Source organism: Microcaecilia unicolor, chromosome 2 (genome assembly GCF_901765095.1).
Source record: "Microcaecilia unicolor chromosome 2, aMicUni1.1, whole genome shotgun sequence".
Classification (NCBI taxonomy): domain Eukaryota; kingdom Metazoa; phylum Chordata; class Amphibia; order Gymnophiona; family Siphonopidae; genus Microcaecilia; species Microcaecilia unicolor.
The window spans coordinates 130128535-130151268 of NC_044032.1; the positions used below are offsets into that span (position 1 = coordinate 130128535).

Here is a 22734-nt window from a genome sequence, read left to right on the forward strand (position 1 = left end):
GAACTATGTACACTCTTTCAATCAACTAACAGGCAACAAGATGGCTTCCAGACTTTAGAATGCTGAAACTACCAATAGCCAATCAGTTGTGTTCAGGATTTTAAAGAAAGACAAGTTTTTGTAGATACTCACACCACAAACACTGCATGTCGCAACATTAAAAAAAAATGCTTGCCATTCAAGGGGGCCGTTTAAGCCTGCTGCAGGTTTAGTTGTCCGAAGACAGAAGATCCATTGTTGTTCTAATTGATGCAATAGCTTAGAGATATCGTCCTTCTAAGAGCTGGTACAATTTGATTGATTGCCATACAACACAAACTGGTAAACTGATGCTTAAAGTGTATGCAGCGACGAACCAGAGGGGCTTCCAATCTGCCAGATGAAATACACAACTTATGTTCAATCAATCTTGTTTTAAGCATACATGAAGTTTGTCCTGTATACAGGAGACCACAGAGACACTTAATTCACCACATATGAAGCAACATTGGATGTAGAACTGTGAATTGAAATCATCTGTTGACCTTGGTCTCACCAGAATTCATGTCCTTCTTCCATTACTTCACAAACAGAATATTTCCCACAAGCCTTATGCCCCTTTTCGTCTATACATCAGAACCACATAAATCACTTAGGCTAGAGCTCCACAAATAGGCAATCATACAGCGCATCTGATGAAACACCCCATGAACCAAAAATACTGGCCAGAACTTCTAATCGCCTTTGCCACTTTAGGAGATAGATCAGTGTATTTTAATACACAAATCAATACTGGGTCCAATGAGGGGTCTTTCTTAGATTGAAGTAAAAGATCCTATTGTTGTAAAGGGCACATTTATAAGCAGTTTTCACAATCTTTTTAGGGTAACCTATAGTTACAAATTTGAATTCTAATTCCTCAGTTATTGCAAGTTTAATAAAGACACTACTGCTTTTGATTGCATAAGGATAATATGCACCATATCGTTCCTCACAGATGTGTTGGACCCCTGATGCAGGCCATTAGGCCAAAACATGGCCGGTGTCCAGTCCTTTATAATTTTAATAAAGTATAAACACTCCACAGTTTTCCTTGTGCCTTAAGATTTTTCTGGAGTTTGTCTTCCTTTTTCACTGTTGAGTGCAATGCTGTGAACATACTCTAAAAAGAGTGTGTTCATTGAATATTCAATGAGAATGAAGCTAAAGTTGGTGTGAGACATGGTGAGAAAGCAGCTACCTACATGGTGCTGAAACAGAGTCTTCTAGAAGAGCTAGCAGTAATGGGGAAGCCAGTCTTGCAATGAAGTTCTGACCTCCTGTAAGCAGTCTGACCTGTAAGGGCGTTTGACAGTCAGATGCTGGTACAGTGAGTAAAAGGGAATCTCCCACTACCAATACATGCAGTGAAATACTGTGTAACAAATAGTCAAAAGGTCTTTTCCTGGGTAAGCTGAGTAGAAGCCACTCAATTTATACTCCTGTATTTTTAAGCTGAGTAGATGAATCAATGATTTCACTATTGAATTGACAACCATGCTATGAGCCAAAACCATAAGGAGGAAGAAGTTTGTTCTGGAGAATAAACTATAAGATGTGCTATCTCAGGGAGATCAGGTAAAGCTCACCCTTTGATACGCTTTAGTTTTCCATAAGAACCTTATCTAGAAAAGGAACGATGCAAAATATTTGATCTTTGCATTGGACCTTTAGAATTGTCCCATTTGCTCAGAACAGGAAAATCAAGAATCATGTGCACAGAGCCCTGCTTTGCCATGACTCCTGCACTCTCTGCCACCACAATCCCAGTGCTTCTAATTTATTCTTGCAACAACATGAGGTTCAATGAAGTGTTTGAAACACTGTAGCATTTAATGAGCATGCACTACAGCGACATCTCTAGACAGAAATATCTGGGATGGCAACAGAGGGACAAGATAGTTATTGAAGGGGGCAAGCCAAAGCAACATTTCTGCATATCATGCCCACCCCCATTTTTAAATTAGAAATAGAAGATACCAGGTATTTCTATAGATAAAGAAACCCTCCCCATCTGGATTCTCTACAGGATTGGAGAGAACAGGGAAGGGCAACCTTTATACACAGAGTGCTGCATGAATGTCAATATATTTCTAGCGGGTCACAAATGAACAGATAAAAGTAAAAACGACCACCAGTGACATTAAGTAATGTCGAAACTGGAAATGCAAAGGGCTCCATAGACCTTCTGTGATAAACAAACAAATAAATATTTAACAAAGAATGATAAAAACAAACTGCTAGAGTGCCTATGCCACTATACAGTACTGAAAATCACGAAAACTCTTAATGGGACAGAAGCAGCATAGACTGAGCCAAGGGAAGTCTTTACTCGCCAATTTGCTTCATTTCTTTGAAGGCATGAATAAACATGCCGATAAAGGTGAGCCAGTTGATGTAGTGCAGTGTTTCCCAAGTCCAGTCCTGGAGTACCCCTCACCAGTCAGGTTTGCAGGATATCCATAATGAATATACGTGAGCTTGATTTGCATACACTGCCTCCATTATATGCAAATCTCTTTCACTCATATTCATTGAGGATATCCTGAAAACCTGACTGGCAGGAGTACTCCAGACCAGACTTGGGAAAAACTGATGTAGTGTATCTATATTTTCAGAAAGCTTTTGACAAAGTTCATCATGAAAGACTCCTGAGAAAATTAAAGAGTCAAGTGATAGAGGCAATGTTCTGTTGTGAATTAGGAATTGGTTATTGGACAGTAAACAGAGGGTAGAGTTAAATCGCCATTTTTCTCAATGGAGGAGGGTGAATAGTGGAGTGCCACAGGGATCTGTACTAGGACCGGTGCTATTTAATATATTTATAAATATCTGGAAACTGGAACAAGTGAGGTGATTAAATTTGCAGATAACACAAAACTATTCAAAGTTGTTAAAATGCATGTGGACTGTGAGAAACTGCAGGAAAGAAACTGGAAGACTGGGTATCCACATGGCAGATTAAATTTAATGTGGACAAATGCAAAGTGATGCAAATTGGGAGAATGCAAATCATAGTTACCCGATGCTAGGATCCACCTTGGGAGTGAGCACCCAAGAAAAAAAAAAGCTAAACGTCATTGTAGACAATACGCTGAAATCTTCTGCTCAGTGTGTGGTGGTGGCCAAAAATGGTAACAGGATTCTAGGAATTATTAGGGAAGGGATGGAAAATAAGATGAAGAATACTATAACGCCTCTGTATCGCTCCATGGTGCAACCTCACCTCGAGTACTGCGTTCAATTCTGGTTGCTGTATCTCAAAAAAGATATAGAAGAATTAGAAAAGGTTCAATGAAGAGTGACCAAAATGATAAAGGGGATTGAACTCCTTTCATATGAAGGCAGGCTAAAGAAGTTAGGGCTCTTCAGCTTGGAAAAGAGAGTCAGCTGAGGGGAGATATGATTGAGGACTACAAAATTCTGAGTGGTATAGAGCAGGTGAAAATGAATCGATTTTTGGTATGAGATGTTATAATGGGAGTTTGGTTTACGTAATGGGAAGCTTGGGGGGGGGGGGGGGGTATGTGGATGGGGGAGGACAAATAGGACTTCTTTAGGCTTAAAGTTGTATATCTCTGTTTATGAACAGTTTGCTGTTTTTTTTCCAAATGTCAAAAGTCAATAAAAATGTATTGTTTAAAAAAAAAAGAAAATGAATCGATTTTTTACTCAGAGAAAGTACAAAGACTAAGGGACACTCAATGAAGTTACATGGAAATACTTTTAAAACAAATAGGAGAAAATATTTTTTCATTCAACAAATGGTGAAGCTCTGGAACTCACTGCCAGAGGATGTGATAACAGAGGTTAGAATATTTGGGTTTAAAAAAAGAAGTTTAGACAAATTCCTAAAAGAAAAGTCCATAGTATGCTACTAAGATAAGACATGGGGAAACCACTGCTTGCCCTGGGATTGGCAGCATGGAATATTGCTACTATTTGGGTTTCTGCCAGAATATATTGCACTAAATGAAAAGATAGATAAAGGCATCTCTGTGACCTGGCGGAGGAAGATAACCAGCAGGACACTGTCATACCAGGGTACAAATTATATCACAGTGGATTGAATTGGTGGAGGAGTAGCACTATATGTTAAGGAGGGCCTTGAACCAAACAGACTAATAATTCTGCAGTACGAAACACATCTTAGAATCCCTATGGATAGAAACAGGGCCGCCGAGAGCCAGAGCCGGGCCCGGGACAAGGCCGCCCCCGGCCCCCCCACCCGCTATCGGGCCCTGAACTAACCTTAAACGCCTCCTTCCTTTCCTTTCACCACCTTCGCGGCAAGCAGCAGCAGGGCAGACCTCTCCTTCCTTCCGTGCTCCGCTCTCATGGACGTTACGTCAGGCGAGGGCGGGACACGGAAGGAAGGAGTGGCCTGCCCTGCTGCTGCTTGCCGCAAAGGTGGTGAAAGGAAAAGAAGGAGGCATTTAAGGTTAGTTAGTTCGGGAGCGATGGCGGGCGGGCCTGACTGCGGTGGCGCCGGGCCCCCTCCGGAGGCCCGGGGACTTTTGTCCCCCCTGTCCCCCCCTCTCGGCAGCCCTGGATAGAAATTCCATATGTAAAGGGGAAAAGGATAGTGATAGGAGTATACTACCGTCCACCTGGCCAAGATGAAAAGACTGATGTAGAAATGTTACCAGAAATTCGTAATGAATAATGGACAATTTCAATTACCCTGATATTGACTGGGTAAATGTAACATCACTGCATGCTAGGGAGAAAAATTCATTGATGAAATCAACAACTGCTTTATGGAGCAACTGATTCAGGAACCAACAAGAGGGGGGAAAATTGTGCAGGAGGTAATGGTGCTGGGGCTGCTTGATAACAATGATCATAATATGATCACATTTGGTATCAGCTCTAGATTAAGTACACACAGGAAATCTAATATGTTAGCCTTTACATTTCAGAAAGCAGACTATGCAAATGAGAAGAACAGTCACACACACACACACAAAAAAAACCTTAGAGGAGCAGCTGCAAAGGTCAAAAATTTACATCAGAAATGGATGCTGTTCAAAAATACCATCCTGGAAGCCCAGGCCAGAAACATTCCATGTATTAAAAAAAGGAGTAAAGAAGGACAAATGACAGCTGGCATGGTTAAACAGTGAGGTGAAGGAAGCTATCAGAGTTAAAAGAAAATCCTTCAGGAAATGGAAGAAGGATCTGACAAAGTAATAGGAAACAGCATAAGGAATGTCAAGTCAAATGCAAAGCACTGATAAGTGACTTTGAAAAGAAGATTGCATTGGAGGCAAAAACACAGAACTTTTTTAAAGTATATTAGAAGCAAGAAGCTGGCAAAATAATCAGTTGAACCGCTAGATGACCAAGGGATATAAAAGCGGCAATCAGGGAAGACAAAAGATTAAATGAATTCTTTGCTTCAGTCTTCACAGAGGAAGATGTGGGAGATATACCGCTCCAGTAAACAAACCCTGCAAAAAATAAAAAGCAAACAAACACATTCCAGACCTATATAGAAAAACATATTCTGAATCTGGCAGTTAACACAGGAACTAGCACATGGCTGTTAGACTGGGTCCATACTAACACTGTGCAATAATTCCCAGGGTAAATGCTTAGGTCCCTTAGGGCGTCTTTTACTAAGGCGCGCTCATGTTTTTAGCGCACACTAAAATTGTGGGAGCGCTAAATGTTGGAGACGCCCATAGGAATGCATTGGCGTCTCTAAAGTTTAGCACGCCCACAATTTTAGCACACGCTAAAAATGTGAGCGTGCCTTAAAGACCCTCTTAATGAGCCAAAGTTAAAGCATCAATCATAGAGGGGCTTGACTTGACATTATCAAGAGCAATTCCTATATGACCAAGGAACATATGAACTCACCCTAAAATCACAGGTCAGGAATCTTGGGATACTGCTGGATTCATCACTTACTTTGATCCCACAAATTCAAACAACTTTAAAAAATTGTTTCTCTCACCCATGGCATCTATGAAATCTCTCTCCATATATTGATAAGTCTCACCACAGGGGTTCATGCCATGACAACATCACGACTGGACTAATGTAATGCCCTGTACACTGGCCAAACCAAAAAGAGTTTGTACCAGCTCCAACTAATTCAGAATGCTGCAAAAAACTATTTTGGCTACCAGTACCTTACACGGCTAAATTTATACTTTTCCTTCAGTACTCATCTATGGGGCTCTTTTACTAAAGGGCTGTCATGTGGCGACCCAGAACTACCGCCAGCCCAATGCAGCCGCCGGTGGTAGTTCCGCCTCTAGCACACGCCATTTCTAGCGCTGCTGGATTAAAAGAAGTCTATACCTCTGGGGTTCTCCGGCGGTAATCGGGCAGTGCCATGCACTACCCGGTGACCGCCAGGGTAGAGTGGAAGCCCTTACAGTCACCTCAACGGGTGATAAGTGCTCCCCCCCCCCACCCACCCAGTAAATGCAAGCTTACTGCATGACTATGTGTTTTTTCAGGCTTTTTATCCGCTCCAGTAAAAAAGGCCCTGGCGCATGGCAAAAAACAGCCGCCGCCACAGGGCCCTTTTTACTGCAGTTTGGTAAAAGGATCCCTCTAAATCTAAACTGCACTTGCCCCTTGGCTATATAGTAAGATGTTTCATTGGTATTGTGCCGACATTGTGATGATCATATCTATGTTATTTGAATGTTCTTCCATGCTGTTTATTATGGCATCATCAGTATTATACTGACATTTATCATACTTTTGTTATATGATTGTTCTATAGTATTGTTAAATTTATATATATTTATGATACTGTATCATGTTACACCTATTACTAGGTTTTAATTTGCCATTCCAAGTACTGTATTTATACTTGGTCATTTTACTATTGTTATACTGTTAACAAAATTGTAAGTTCAACTGATGTATAGTGTCTTGAATAAACCCCAATAAATAAATAAACAACAATTTAGTTAGCTTCTACATTTTCAGTTTCTCTAAAGATTTATTTTTATTTTGTTTATTTTTATTACATTTGGACCCTGCGCTTTCCCACTCATGGCAGGCTCAATGCGGCTTACATGGGGCAATGGAGGGTTAAGTGACTTGCCCGAAGTCACAAGGAGCTGCCTGTGCCTGAAGTGGGAATCAAACTCAGTTCCACAGTTCCCCAGGACCAAAGTCCACCACCCTAACCACTAGGCCACTCCTCCACATGTTGCTATTCCACTAGCAACATTCCATGTAGAAGGCTGCGCAGACTTCTGTTTCTGTGAGTCTGACGTCCTGCACGTATGCAGAAGCCTGCGCGGCCACATTGGTGATCTGCAAGGGCCGACTTCTAGTGGAATAGCAGCATTCCATGTAGAATCTCAGATATTATTTCAGGTACTACTGTTCACTAGTTTTCACTTACTCTGGGAACCACTTGGCATGTTCTTTCCAGGGATCATCCTCTTCCTCCCAGTTCCCCAAACACCCTCTGCAAGAGAAGCACTGCACTGTATCCTTCACACCTGTATGTGGGATAAGGCATTTTAAATCTCATGGCAAGATCAACATATTCTATATAAGTGTATATTTCCCAGTAAAAAAAAAAAAACACAATGGAGAGACTCAATCAACACAAGACTCAAAATAGTTAAATATAAAAATCATGTAGGTGAAGGTGCTCAGAATCAAAGTTGTCTTAGACAACTAGCTTGGTTAGCTTGAATGGCTGATGGATTAAAATTCAATCATTGCACCTACAGCCATTCAAGCTAACCAAACTATTCGGCTGAGACAACTTTACGATTCTGAGCACCTTCACTTACATGAAAAAAAAAGGACCAAGTAAAGTCGGCCAAATGGGACACCCTTCTTTTTTTCCATTATCGGCCAAGGACGCCCATCTGTTAACCATGCCCCTGTCCCACCTTCGGTACACTGCTGACACGCCCCCTTGAACTTTGGTCGTCCCCGCAACAGAAAGCAGTTGAGGATGCCCAAAATCAGCTTTCGATTATGCCGATTTGGGCGACCTTAGGAGAAGGACGCCCATCTCCCGATTTGTGTCAGAAGATGGGCGCCCTTCTCCTTTGAAAATAAGCAGGATAGTCACTTAAATAACCAAACCAAATGGAAAAGTTTGATTCTGCAGCATTTTATTATGCATAATAATTTTATGAACCTCAGCCATTAAGGGACCTGCTTACTCAAGGGGTTCTCTCTTCTTGTGTCTATGGGGAAAGTGCTAAGTAAATGCTAAGGATATGATTAAATGGAACATGTAACCATTCTACAAAATCACAATGCGACAAGGCAGTGGCCACAGCCAGAGGGACGCTGAGCTGCATAGAGCGGGGTATAACCAACAGAAGAAAGGAGGTGTGATGCCCTGCACAAGTAATTGGAAGTGTCGCTGGGAGACACAGCCAGACCCGGGGCAAGACCGCTCCCCCCCCCACCTGGGCTGCAGTGGCACTGCCCCCCCCCCCCCACACACACACACTCGCGCCACCCACTCCCTTAACTTCTGTGGGTGACTGCTCCTGTGTGCCAGGACCCAGATGATTGCATTAACGCTGGGTCATCGCATTAATGCAATCATCTGGGTTACGGCCGGCACACAGGAGCAAGAGAGACAGACAGACCCAGAAAAGCTTGCTGGAGCCGGGTCCCCCCTTGGAGGCCCAGCCCGGGGAATTTTGCCCCCCTGCCACTGGTCATTTGTGGGGCCCTACTAGGATTATCGTGTTGAGTTTTGGAGGCCATATCTTGCTAAGGACATAAAAACACTAAGTGGTTTGGAGAGGGGCAACAACGGTATACGGTTTGCACAACAGGACGTATGGGGCGAGACTTGATGACCCAAGGATGGAGGAGAGGAGGGGAGAGACGGGGGTGATATGATATAGACAGACATTCGTATATTTGAAAGGTATTAATATACAAACAAAACTTTTCCAAAGACAGGAAGGTGACAGACCTGGAGGACATGAATTTAGGTTGCAGGAACAACATCAGGAGGTACTTTGGAGTGCCTTTGTGGGGAGGGGAGGAGAGTAGAAATGAAAACAGTAACAGAATGCATGGGGTAAACACAAAAGAATCCTGTATGGAAGGAATGGAACCAACAAACAGTGGTATTTACATGGCATCTCCAGTAACTGGGAAGCAAAGCCAGTGCTGGGAAGACTTCAACAGTCTATGCCCTGGTCATGGCTGGACAGATTTGGATGGGCTACAGTGGGGCTTCAATGCCAGCTTCACTAGTTAGAGAACAAGGCCAGTGCTGTGCAGACTTCTACAGTCTGTACCCTGAAAATGGCAAGGACAAATCGAGATCAAGCATGCATATGTAGTACAGCATCATACCTTATACCAAGTTTATCTAGTTGGACAGACTGGATGGACTGTGCAGGTCTTTATCTACCATCCTTTACTACACATTTACATGCATATGTTATACAATGCTATAACATACGAGTGTTCTTTAACAACTCTATGGCTAGGTGCCTACTTTTCTTTATAGAATAGTCTCCAAATAGACACATTCTTGACATCTAAAAATAAGTGTCCTTTTATGAATTACTTTCCACACAGGTGACCTTTTGGACATTTCACATAGGTGTCCTGTGTAGAAATCACCCACTTTGTGTTTCTGCTGATAAAGGGTGAAACAGCATTAGTCACATTAGACCTAAATACCCCTCCAAACATGTATGGTAGGAGGATTTGTCAGCAGCTGCCCGTCCAGTAGTAGGGGTCACAGAGGAGGTACACCCTCAAAAAATAATCACCTCACCTTAGATCAGGGGTTCTCAACCCATTCCTCAGGACACACCCAGCCAGTCAGGATTTCAGGAAACCCACAATGAATGGTGGTGAAGTGCCAACGTGGTAATTTTTTTAAATGGCTACACACTAATGGTATCATTAGCGCTTGGCCATAAATGAAATTAATGGAAAAAAGTTGTTTGTTGACCATGGTAAAAGTGGCCTTAGTGGAGGAAAGACCAGTGTAAGGGCACACTGAAGCCAGTTCTTACTGCAGCTGAATTAAAGGACCCTTTTAAGAGTTATGCTTATAAATTGGCCTCTGAAAATTTACTAGGGCCAAGTACATATATTTTTACTCAAAACTGTACTCAATTCTTAAATTTAGGTGCATAGAAAGCAGGTAGCAACAGGGGTGGATTTAGGGTAGGGAAAAGAAATTAGGAGCTTAGCACCGATTTTCACTACTAGGCTCATAAATCTAGACCTAAATTTATGAACGTTAAAAAACTCCTAAATTAAGATGAATTTTCAACTGAAAAGTTATCCATCTAAGTTTAGATAAAAATAGGGCACAAATTTCACCGGCTAACTTAGGACCACAAATTTAGGAGCTCAGCATTTTTTAAATATTGGGCCCAATAAGAATAAGACCATGGGCTACTATTTTTAACTCACATTTCTTTGAAAAAAAAATAGCACTCACCTGTAAAGAAAAAGCCTGCAGCTGCCAGCAACATGGGACGTGTCCTGGCATAGAAGGGCCAGCTGTTATAGGACTTCAGTCTGTCCTCCTCAGCCTTGTACTTTCCAGGATCCTCTGCTGGATCTTCCTCTGGATTCTGAACCCGCACATCATACTTCAGAATATTTCCTACATCTTTTCCTCGGAGGAAGTCACAGTCAGGCTGGAATTTCTGATGATTTGCAAGTGGAGTAACAGCGATACTTTGTGTGCACAAAACTAACCCACAGCAGAAGCACTGGATACTGTCCTTCACACCAGTCCTATAAAATCCTGCACTGGCCATCTCCTGTGGGGACCATGTTGAACAGGGATCAAATGAAAAGAAGGATTTTAATCTATTTGATTCACTTCTCATGTGATATTTATAATCCTTCTGCAGTTGCTCTCGGATTTTGACATGCTCTTTCCCTGCTTCTTGGATAAAACTGACGTCAAGATTTAACAATGACAAAGATTTCTGCAGGGAAATACTTGCTGGGTCTAGTTCCAAGATTTTAGTGGCATCCATATCTTCACAGAGTCACACTTTGGGAAACCAGTATCTGAAACACACAGAATTTCCTTTAATTCATGTTTCCCTTTACATTATATGAATGAAAAGTGCAAAACAATATGGGGATTTATAGCAATGCTATTCCTACATAGGTGCAAAATTGGAGACAACCTTTTGTTAACCAGTCTACTGGAATCTACTTCACAATATTTCAATATTCATTTCTCTATTGTACTCTATGCTTTTTTGGCCTTCAATTTTAGTAAAACTTGAAGAAAACTGTAACCATCCAGCAAACCAGAACAAAATGAAGCATCAGGTCCACTGGTACAATTTTTACTTTGGCATGGCTTGAACAGGAGGGACATTATTTCCCCATCTATCACCAGCCTTTTCACTGGGACCAAGCAGGATAACAAATTGGTCTGGTGTGGGGAAAGAAATTGCTGAGGGCCAGACAGGGTTCACCTTTTCACATTGGGATTTGGGTGAGGGGGCACCACAGAAGCGGACCATGAGGGGATGGTGTTTTGTTTGTAAATCTTTAAAATCTAAGGACATTTAAATTTAAGATTAGGAGCCTGGGATAAGAGAGGATGATTTGGAAGATCAAAAAACATTGCACTGTCTCAAAGGATGGTGTAAAACTTTATATGGACACTATTTGAAACTAGGCAGCCAGCTAAAGGAGGTATTTTTAAAGGAGTTATTTGACATAAATGTTTTTACTCCAGATGTATATTCACTCCTTTAGGGCTCAAAAGATGGGTCTTCCCTCAGATGGAACCCGTCTTAAATATGGAGCATCAAATGTGTCATATAAATATTGTTTTTGGTTTTGTCTGCCTAGTAATCATTTCTGGAATGCAGTTTGGTCATATTTGAGTAATCTATATAATGCTTGTTGGGCTGTCACTCCTGAGCATTGTTTGCTAGACTCGCAGGGTAATAGAGCAAAAAAGATCTCTTCGGTTGTTGCCCTACCCCTGCGCATCCACTCTGTGATTCTGAATACTTTAGATTTGTGAAAGTTTACAGTTATGCTTTCTTGTAATTGCTGGTTCCAATATTCTCCTTCTCTATTTGCTCTTTAAGTCACCGGAAGGGGGGGGGAGGGGAGGGAAGTTGAGTCATTTTTGGAATTGCATTTTCATGTGTGTCATGCTGAGTTAGTAATAAGATCATATAACCACAAAACAAAACAATTTGACATAAAGGAGTTACATGCCAATTGCACATATATAAAGCCTATTTACAGGTGGAAATTGGCACTACTTATACATATATGGCACAGCACGGAGAAATTAAAAGGAAGCATATTCCGAGTGTAATCTAAGTGGTCTTTCAACATATCTATGCATTCTGTACAGAATAGATCATATGGAGGGTAATTCTATAAAGGAAAGTACAAGCCTACTTTCCTTTATCAAATACTAATGTAACCAGGTTTGTTTATTTAATTTATTTATTTGCTGCATTTGTATCCCACATTTTCCCACTATTTGCAGGCTCAACGTGGCTTACAATATGTTACAACGACACTCACATTAATGGAATAAGAATTTCAGAGTATACATACAGATAAGGTGCATAAGAATATCATATAGGGTTAAAAGTGGATAAATAGGTAAAACATAGCATAATGATATCATGACAAGATACTATTCAATAACTAGTAAAAATGGCCCGTTTCTGGCGCCGATGAAACGGGCGCTAGCGGGCACGGGACTCCCTTCCCCTCCCCTTACGGTACCTGTTCCGTCGGCCCAGGAAAGAAAGAGCCCCCTCTTTCCTCCCGTAGCGGTGGCTTCCTTGCTGCATTATGTGGGAGTCCGGCTCTCGGCGTTTCAAAATGGCCGCCAAGAGTTGAAGTCTCGCGAGGCAGGTTGAATTGTCGGCGGCCACCAGCGAGACACGCGTAAGGGGAGGGGAGGTGACAGGGGGGGAGGGAGGTTGGTGAGGTTAAGCATGTGCTACCGTGGGCGGGGCAGTAAGTTGTAAGGGGCGGGGCTATGTGGCGAAAGGTGCCGGGTTCATGTGCACATCGGTGGCGGCTGGGATTTGTTGGAAGGGGAGGAGTACTGCTCCCCGTGCATTAATTTGTTTTCGTGTTCCGCCCTCGACGTCATCACGTGTGACGCGAGGGTGGGGCATGAAGATGTTGTGGCTTCACCACCATGAAACCACGAACCGGTGTGTGAGTGACTTCAGTGACTCAGTGTCCTCAGAACGTTGAGGCTGCGTTTTATTATAGTAGATGAGGATGTAATTAAAATAAGCAAATTAGAAGAGTTCCATAATAGTTGTATCTGGTGTAATTTAGGAGTCAGATCGTTATGGGGATCCTTTTTGTACGTCTTTTTGAACAAGTCTGCAGTAATTTTCGGAAGGTTGTCAAGTTGTGTGCTGTTTTTATGGTGATCGGTAATTCATTCCATAGTTGTATGCAGATGTATGAGAAGCTAGATGTATGTATGTATAGATTTATGTATTTAAGACCTCTGCAGTTGGGATAGTGGAGGTTTAATAAAGTACATGATGAACTTTTGTTATTTCTCTCTGGTAAGTCTATTAGGTCTGACGTAAGATGGGGCATCTCCATAAATAATTTTATGAACCAAGGTACAAATTTTGAATGCAACTCGATCCTTCAATGGGAGCCAATGCAATTTCTCTCTAAGGGGTCCGGCACTTTCATATTTCGCCTTTCCGAAAATCAATCTAGCTGCGGTGTTCTGGGCAGTCTGGAGTTTCTTGATGGTTTGTGCCTCGCATCCCACAACATGTGTATTTAGGCACTTACTCCGGCCATAGAGCTGGTGTAAATGCTTGTGCCTGGATTTCAGACATATGTATATAAAACTTAGACACGTAACTTATAGACTACTATAAGTGTACACCCCACCCATGCTTCTTTCAGACTCCGCCCATGTGAAAAGAAGAGCAAACGACAGCCAGCATGGCTAAAGGGAGAAGTGAAAGAGGCTATTAGAGCCAAGAGAACATCTTTCAGAATATGGAAAAAAGATCTGAATGAAGAAAACAAGAATCAACAAGAACTGGCAAGTTAGGGAAATGGGACTTGATATACCGCCTTTCTGAGGTTTTTGCAACTACATTCAAAGCGGTTTACATATATTCAGGTACTTATTTTGTATCAGGGGCAATGGAGGGTTAAGTGATTTGCCCAGAGTCATAAGGAGCTGTAGTGGGAATCGAACTCAGTTCCCCAGGATCAAGGTCCACTGCACTAACCACTAGGCTAGTTAGGTGAAAAACACTAATAAAGGCCAAAAGAGAATTTGAACAGAAACTGGCCTCGGAAGCAAAAACTCATAGCAATAACCTTTTCAGGTATATCAGAAGCAGAAAGCCTAGGAGGGAATCCGTGGGATGTTAGACCATCAAGGAGTAAAAGGGGCGCTCAGGGAAGACAGGGCCATAGCAGAAAGATTGAATTAATTATTTTCCTCAGTCTTTACTGAAGATGATGTAAGATCTACCAGTACCAGAGATGTTTTTAAGGGTGACAATGCAGAGGTACTGAAAGAAAGATCGGTGAACTTGGAAGACGTACTGAGCCAAATCAACAAATTAAACTGTAGTAAAATCACCTGAACCGGAAGGTATACACCCCAGGGTACTGAAAGAACTCAAATATGAAATTGCAGATCTGATTTTAGTAATCTATAACCTGTCATTAAAATCATCCATAGTACCTGAAGATTGGAGGGTGACCAATATAATGTCTATTTTTAAAAAGGGAACTAGGGATGATCTGAGAAATTACAGATCGGTAAACCTAACGTCGGTGTTGGGCAAAATAGTAGAAACTATTATAAAGAATAAGTACATAAGTATTGCCACACTGGGACAGACCAAAGGTCCATCAAGCCCAGCATTCTGTTTATAACAGGGCCAATCCAGGTCACAAATACCCGGCAAGATCCCAAAAAAGTACAAAACATTTTATGCTGCTTATCCCAGAAATAAGCAGTGGACTTTCCACAAGTCAATTTAACAACGGTCTATAGACTTTTCTTTTAGGAAGCCGTCCAGACCTTTTTTAAACCCCGTTAAGCTAACTGCCATTACCACATTCTGTGGCAACGAATTCCAGAGTTTAATTGAGTGAAGAAAGATTTTCTCCGATTTGTATTAGATTTACTACTTTGTAGCTTCATCGCATGCCCCCTAGTCCTGGTTTTTTTTGAAACAGTAAACAAATAATTCACATCTACCCGTTCCACTCCTCTCATTATTTTATAGACCTCTATCATATCTCCCCTCAGCCGTCTTTTCTACAAGCTAAAAAGCCCTAGCCGCTTCAGCCTTTCCTCATAGGGAAGTCGTCCCATTTCCTTTATCATTTTTGTCGCCCTTCTCTGTACCTTTTCTAATTCCACTATATCCTTTTTGAGATGCAGTGACCAGAATTGAACACAATATTCGAAGTGCAGTCGCACCATGGATTGATACAAGGGCATTATAACGTCCTCACTTTTGTTTTCCATTCCTTTCCTAATAATACCTAACATCCTATTTGCTTTCCTAGCCACCGCAGCACACTGAGCAGTATCGTCAACGGTGCCGAGATCCCTTTCTTGGTTGGTGACTCCTAACGTGGAACCTTGCATTACGTAGTTATAGTTCGGGTTCCTCTTTCCCACATGCATCACTTTGCACTTGCTCACATTCAACGTTATCTGCCATTTAGATGCCCAGTCTCGTAAGGTCCTCTTGTAATTTTTCACAATCCTCTTGCGATTTAACAACTTTGAATAACTTTGTGTCATCAGCAAATTTAATTACCTCTCTAGTTATTCCCATCTCTAGATCATTTATAAATATGTTAAAAAGCAGTGGTCCGAGCACAGACCCCTGGGGAACCCCACTAACTACCCTTCTCCATTGCGAATACTGACCATTTAACCCTACTCTCTGTTTTCTATCTTTAACCAGTTTTTAATCCACAATAAAGCACTACTTCCTATCCCATGACGCTCCAATTTCCTCTGGAGTCTTTCATGAGGTACTTTGTCAAACGCCTTCTGAAAATCCAGATACACAATATCAACTGGCTCACCTTTATCCACGTTTGTTCACCCCTTCAAAGAAATGTAATAGATTGGTAAGGCAAGATTGCCCGTCACTAAATCCATGTTGGCTTTGTCTCATTAATCCATGCTTTTGAATATGCTCTGTAATTTTGTTCTTTATAATAGTCTCTACCATTTTGCCCGGCACTTCAGAAAATGCTACCTTAGAGGTTCTGGATTTGAGCTTTCTACCTAATAGCCTAAATTTGGCTTCCAGAACCTCTCTCATACAATTTCCTATGCGGTTGGTACCCACACGTAAGACAGCCGGCTCCTCCCCAGCACTATCTAAAATCCTATCTAGATGACGCATGAGGTCCACCAGGCAAGCAAGTGACCAGGCAATCCTCACGTCCACCAGCCACCCAGCTATCTACTTGCCTTATAATCAAATTACCAACTACAATAGCCATCCTAACCCTTCCCTCCTGGGCAGTAGCTCCTGGAGACACATCCTCAATGCGAGAGAATATTGCATCCCCTGGTGTGCTGGTCCTGGATACCAGATTACTTTCAGCTGCACCAGGGTGATACTCTCCTTTTAGAAGACCTCCCCCCAAGGCAACACAGGGGCTACCAGATTGGAAGTGGGACTTCTCTACAACGTTCCCTGCATGCCTCCTCTATGTACCTCTCTGTCTCCCTCAGCTCCTCCAAGTCTGCTACTCTAGCCTCAAGAGAACGACTTGTTCTCTGAGAGCTAGGAGCTCTTTGCATCGAGCACATACATATGACCTCTCACCAACTGGGAGATAATCATACATGCAACACTCAATGCAAAAGACTGGAAAGCATGTCTCTCATTACTGGACTACTGTCTTCATCTTAGTATTATAGAGTTGTTTTAATTACAACTTCTTAAGGTACTAGGGATATCAGATAAATATAAAGAGCCTTAAGATTGATGTAATTTGTAATTTATTTACTGTTTCTCAGAAACTAAATGTAATTAAAACTAATTAAAACTCTCCTCTTGTTGTCCTAATTAGAATAATTGACTATCAACGAAGAGTTGAGCTAGGGGTGGGAGGGAATGAGGATCAAACTAGGCCCTACTGTGTCTTCTAGAGACTTAATGCTGTGGCAGAAAAATGTAAGTTTTAAAACTATGGGGAAAAGGGTATGGAGACTAGCTAAGTTTGTTTTTTTGGCGGGGAGGGGGGTTGATTTTTTGTTGTTGTTTTTTAAATTATGTTTATAAATATACTACAATTCGTCTTTTAAACCCAATCTTTAATTTACCAAGCACAGAATAAAATAATGTCACTTACCCACAGAAATGTCCTCTTCTCTCAGAGCTTCTCAGCTCAGGGCAGAAGAATAGAGCCTGTGGGGGCACTATTGGTGTCTAGGGAATAGAATTCCCTACCAACTACTGTATCGACCGAATCAAACTACATGGGGTTGCGAAAGAAAGTGAAAACTCTGCTTTTTGATAAGATCTAAATTGTTCTCACGTCCCTTGTAGAACTCATCTCTATGCAACCACTTCCCTGTCTCTCTATACATTGGTCCTGTCCACTTATCCGCCTTTGTGCAGTTCATTGATTTGTAAACTGCCTCGAACCTCCTGCTGGGATGCAAATGATATATAAGCAGCAGATTAGATTAGGGACCAGAAGAGCAGAGGTAGGAGGTAGCTGGGGACTGGTGGTTCCACAGCCCTGTTGAGGGCTGGTAGAGAGGCTCCTCTTGGAGAGAAGGACAGCGAGGGTGAAGGCCTCCAGGGTGCAATCAGTACTAGGGAACCAACAGGGCGAAGGCCTCAGGAGTACGATCGGCACTAGGGACCCAAGGGCGAAGGCCTCTGGGGTGCAATCAGCACTAGAGGCCCAGAGAGGAAGGACAATGGGTCCTCACAGCCCTGGAGGTTCAAGAAAGCAGCAGCAACAGGGACAGGCACAACAGACTTGGAAGCCCAGTCTAAAAGCCATCAGCCCAAGAAGCCTTCAGCAGAACAGGTGAGAGTCGAGGGGACTGGGTGAGGGTAGACTTACAAGGAAAGGAGAGGAGGGACCTAGGCCACACAGCCATGCCCATACACTGATTTGACTACGCAGCAGGGAAGAGCTTACAGCTACTACCTTGGCAAGCAAGACTGACAGGGTCTGAGTAGTATGTGAAGCACTAAGTCACTGTTTCTGAATACCTGAGTCAAAGACTTAATACTAGAGTATTTTTGGTTTAAGAAGTTAAGTGCCAATACCACTGGTGTTTGCTTGTATTTGCTTTAAGAAGTTAGGGATAAATATAAAACTCTGATCTTCAAGGCCCTTAAAGGAAATGACCCCAAGTACTTGAAGAATAGGATGATCCTCTACACACCTCCAAGGACACTAAGGTCCTCTCAAGGACTATCACTAACCACACCCTCTCCAAAAGACATTACATGATGTGATACCTGCAAGCAAGCTTCTCCAGAGTAGCCCCCCACACTCTGGAAAGCACTCCCTTAAAAGCTCCACTTAACACAAGACTATCTCTACTTCAGGAAGCAGGTGAAAACTTGGCTCTTCAACCAGGGCCTTTAATGGAAGAAGTTAACTAAATTGTAAGTCTCACTCACACACACATAGGCTGCACATGTTTATCCACTCCTACCCTGAGATAATATTTAACCATCTCTCTAACCTCATGTGCACCTGTCAGGCTAATGGGTCCTTGTGCCAAGTAGAATGCAAACGTGTCCGGAGATGGAGGAGGACCCTGGTTCTGGCTCGGTAGTCGGGCAACCCTGAGGCTTCACCCTGGTTCTGGCTTGGCAGTCAGGCAACCCTGAGGCTTCACCTATGTTGACCGCCGTTCCCCAGAGGTTGAGCCTCTAGGTGCGGCCGGCCGGCAAGACTTACGTGAACAGGGGCCAAGCAGAAAAGATGTCGAGCAGAGAGGGGGTAGACCCTAGAATGGTCTGGGTCTAGACCCAGTAGGTACCAGCAGAAGCGCAGTCCAGGTCTGAGATAGGGTCCGTCAGGCAGGCAGAGGAGAATCCAGAAACACACTGAGGTCATTAGACAGGCAGCAGGCAGAGGAGAATCCAGGTCCAGATAGAGATCAGGAAAACAGGCAAGCAGAGAGGAACACACCGACGCGCAAGAAACAGGAACTACTGAAGTAGAAGCCGAAGTAACAAGAGAGAAAGGAAGATCAGCTGTTATAGTGCTGGCGTCTGGCAGGAGCCAGCCGAGAGAGAGAGCAGCCATAGGGCAGGGAGGAGGATGAGGGAATAACAGGCTGCCCGATAGGAGCGAGCAGGAGAGCAATAGGAAAGGAGGCAGCCAATAGGCTAGGAGACAACAAGAGAGGAGGAGCCAAGGAAACTGGCCGCGGGGACACCCAATCCCAGCAGGACAGGGAGGCGGGACGGAGCATCCGGGGGTCAAATCAAGCGCCCCGTGGACACGAAGAGAAGCGCAACGTGGGAGCACTGGAAAAATTTTTAAATGGCAGCGCTGCCCAAGGAAACCCGCCATGCAGCACCGTGCCGCCCAAGGAAACCGCCTGCGCCAAGGTAGGAGTCATGACAGCACCTCTCTTTAAATTAGTCACCTTATTTTCTAACTCCTTTTACTCTCTTACCTATCTATATGTTAACCATCTCTTTGACCTCATGTGCAACTTTCTTTAAATTAGTTACCTTATTTTCTGATTCATATTCTCTCTTAACTGTCTATGAGGCATATTTTCAAAGCACTTAGCCTTCCAAAGTTCCATAGAAACCTATGGAACTTTGGAAGGCTAAGTGCTTTGAAAATATGCTTCTATGTGTTCCATCTTTGCTTACACCCTGCACTGTCAATTAAAATGTTCTATTACATTGTAAGTAGTATACTGTGCCATACTTTTTATTATTTGAATATTTTACTGCTGTAATTGTTATTGCTCATGATTGATTTATTCTTACTGTACACCGCCTTGAGTGAATTCCTTCAAAAAGGTGGTAAATAAATCCTAATAATAAATAAATGTCAAAACTATTGATGTTTGTGTATAATAGCTGAATATATATATATATATATATATATATATATATATATAGACAGAGAGTGCAGATCCCTGTAAATAGTTAAATAAAACCTGTTTAATGTATTAGCCAGCCCTTTTTCACAGCAGTTCTCATTTTTTTTGGATTTTTCTTGGGGGGGGGGGGAGAGAAGAGGGTAATCTCACCTACTAACACTTTTTTCCTCAGGTGAAAGCACAGAGCGCCAAGCAGCAAAGGGTCCAACGGAGACTGCCCTAGGCAGGCTCCAGCCAGGTCAGACCCCAAACCCAGAAAGCGCCATTACATTAATAATCAAATCTTGCCCAGAAATAACTAATTCTAGCCTTAACTAGGATAAATCAAGGCTCTGTATTACTTACAGAACTGGTAGTTGGGAGGCGGGGCTAGTGTGGGCAGACATATACGGTCTGTGCTGGGGCTGGTGGTTGGTAGGCGGGACTGGTCCTGGGCAGACTTATACAGTCTGTGCCGGGGCTGGTGGTTGGGCGGCGGGGATAGTGCTGGGCAGACTTATACGGTCTGTGCACTGAAGAGGACAGTACAAATAAAAAAAGTAGCACATATGAATTTATCTTCTTGGGCAGACTGGATGGACCGTGCAGGTCTTTTTCAGCCGTCATCTACTATGTTACTATGTAAAAAGCTCCACAGCCTTTCCACAGTGATCAAAGCAAAAGGGGTGGGGGAGGCCACACAGTCACAACTCCGTTTAAAACACACAACATTCTTTTTCTCTCAAATACACCTTCCCCAGCTATTTTAAAGCTGTTTTTGTAGCTAAAGTTTACCCCTCTCAGCAATCAACAGCTGGTCTCCCACTGACAGAATGACACTCCGAGTCTCTGACTCATCCGTGTCACCGCTCCCTCATGCCCGCAACGTGTGACCCACCTGTGCCACAATTCAAATAAAGCAGCCTTAAATATAATCATTTAAAAGCAAAGTGCTCACAAGTTTAAAATCAATCCTCTGTTCCTCGCAGCTCGCACACCCCATTCACACAATAAAAGTTGCTTTATAACATTGCACTAGTTCAGCCGCGTATCTGGCTCCCTGTGTGTACAGCTTCACGTGCCAGAATAACACTGCATCTGCATTCCATCTTTCCCGGTTACCTTACCAGGATCTTCATTTGCACACTTGTCTTGTTGCCACTTTCTGCGACTTGTCGCAGGCGCAGCTGTTAGCCGATAGAAGGAAGTAAGATTGAAAATACCCGTGCAAGTGGGCGGCTACTGCATCCTACTACAGCTTCTCGCGCATGCGCCAATGCAGGCCCGACCCAAAGAGGTTTAATAGACTCCTTGGCCTGCCCCACAGCAGCACCCACCCAGCGCAGATGAGCGGAATGCAACTGCGAGCGCCGCTGGGTTTGTTTCCTGCAGACAGTCCCGTCTCTCTGCCATAGCTCTACAGCTTGACCTACTTCTCTTTACTCACCCGGGCCGGGACCCTCATAACCCTCAGCAGCAGCAGTTCCGGAGTGAGCAAGTTTAAACTCTTCATTTACTTGCTTACATATGCTTATTGATTTCGTTAGTCTTAGTCCTGAGTTTGACATTCGCCCATATATTTTTTTTTCGTTTTGTTTTGTCTTTTCCGTCTTCTTTCCTATATGACCATTTATAGTTCTTTTTCTTTTCTATGATTTTGATTATGGGCACTGCCTTGTTTTGTTAAAAAGGCGATTCAATAAAGCATACCCAGGAAGACTTTTTTTTTGTAAAATTGTGTCTGATAATAAAAATAATTGTGATTCTATGTCTGGTTCCTTTCCTTGTGATTCTGCACCTGTCTGTTAAAGCATGGAAACAATGGATAAAAACTCCAGTTGTGAAGGGAAGGGGTATACGGGTAGGACTGTACTACCGTCCACCATGACAGAACAAACAGATAAACATATGTTTACAGAAACTAGGAAAGCTGGCAAACTGGGCAACATCAGTTTCACTTGAACGTGCAGGATGTCAGGACTCAAGAAAGCACAGATCTGCCAGAGACCGGCGCTGAAGAAGACTTCGGCTGGAGGGGATTGGGGACCCCCTCCCCCCAGCAAAGGTACCTTGCGGCGGTGGCAACAGCAGGGGGGGGTCGGAAGTTGCGGGGGAGGGGCGGTGGGTGGGGGAGGTGGGCTAAAATATGCCCCCCCCCCACACACACACACACACACTTTGGGCTCTGGACCCCCCTTCCACCGAGGTCTGGCTACGCCACTGCTTGGAGGAACCAACAAGAGGAGGATCGATTTTGGATCAAATCCTTACTGGAATGCGGGGCACAGCACAAGAGGTAACGGTGTTGGATCTGCAGGGAAACAGTGATCAAAACATGATCAAATTTGAGCTGATATCTGGAGTGAAGTCACCAAAGAAATCTACTATAGCAGCTTTTAATTTTCAAAAGGACAACTGACAAAATGGTTAAAAAGGAAGGCTAAAAGAGAATATGAAGAGAACTTGCTGTGGAGACAAAAATGCATAGTAATACTTTTTTTCAGGTATATCAGAAGCAGGAAGCATCTGTGGGACTATTAGATCAGGAAGGAGCAAAAGGAGCACTCAGAGAGGGCAAGTATCATGGATTCAGGTAAGGTGAGCCCTTGGACCAAAGCTGGAGCTTTGGCAGACAAGTCACCTGGCCTGGCACAAGC

At 43.1% G+C, this 22734-nt stretch overlaps 1 protein-coding gene across 1 annotated transcript in view; it reads right to left on the reverse strand.

Moving 5' to 3' along the window:
- LOC115463101 (baculoviral IAP repeat-containing protein 1-like) overlaps positions 1 to 21281 on the reverse strand; it is a 93365-nt gene extending 72084 nt beyond the window's left edge. The window contains exons 1-3 of the mRNA XM_030193313.1: positions 21205 to 21281; positions 10448 to 11031; positions 7397 to 7496 (exon numbers count right to left, since the gene is read on the reverse strand). Coding sequence (XP_030049173.1) covers positions 7397 to 7496; positions 10448 to 10997 — 650 coding nt within the window. The 5' untranslated portion in view covers positions 10998 to 11031; positions 21205 to 21281. The remainder of the gene's footprint in view (positions 1 to 7396; positions 7497 to 10447; positions 11032 to 21204) is intronic.
- Positions 21282 to 22734: the final 1453 nt, after the last annotated feature.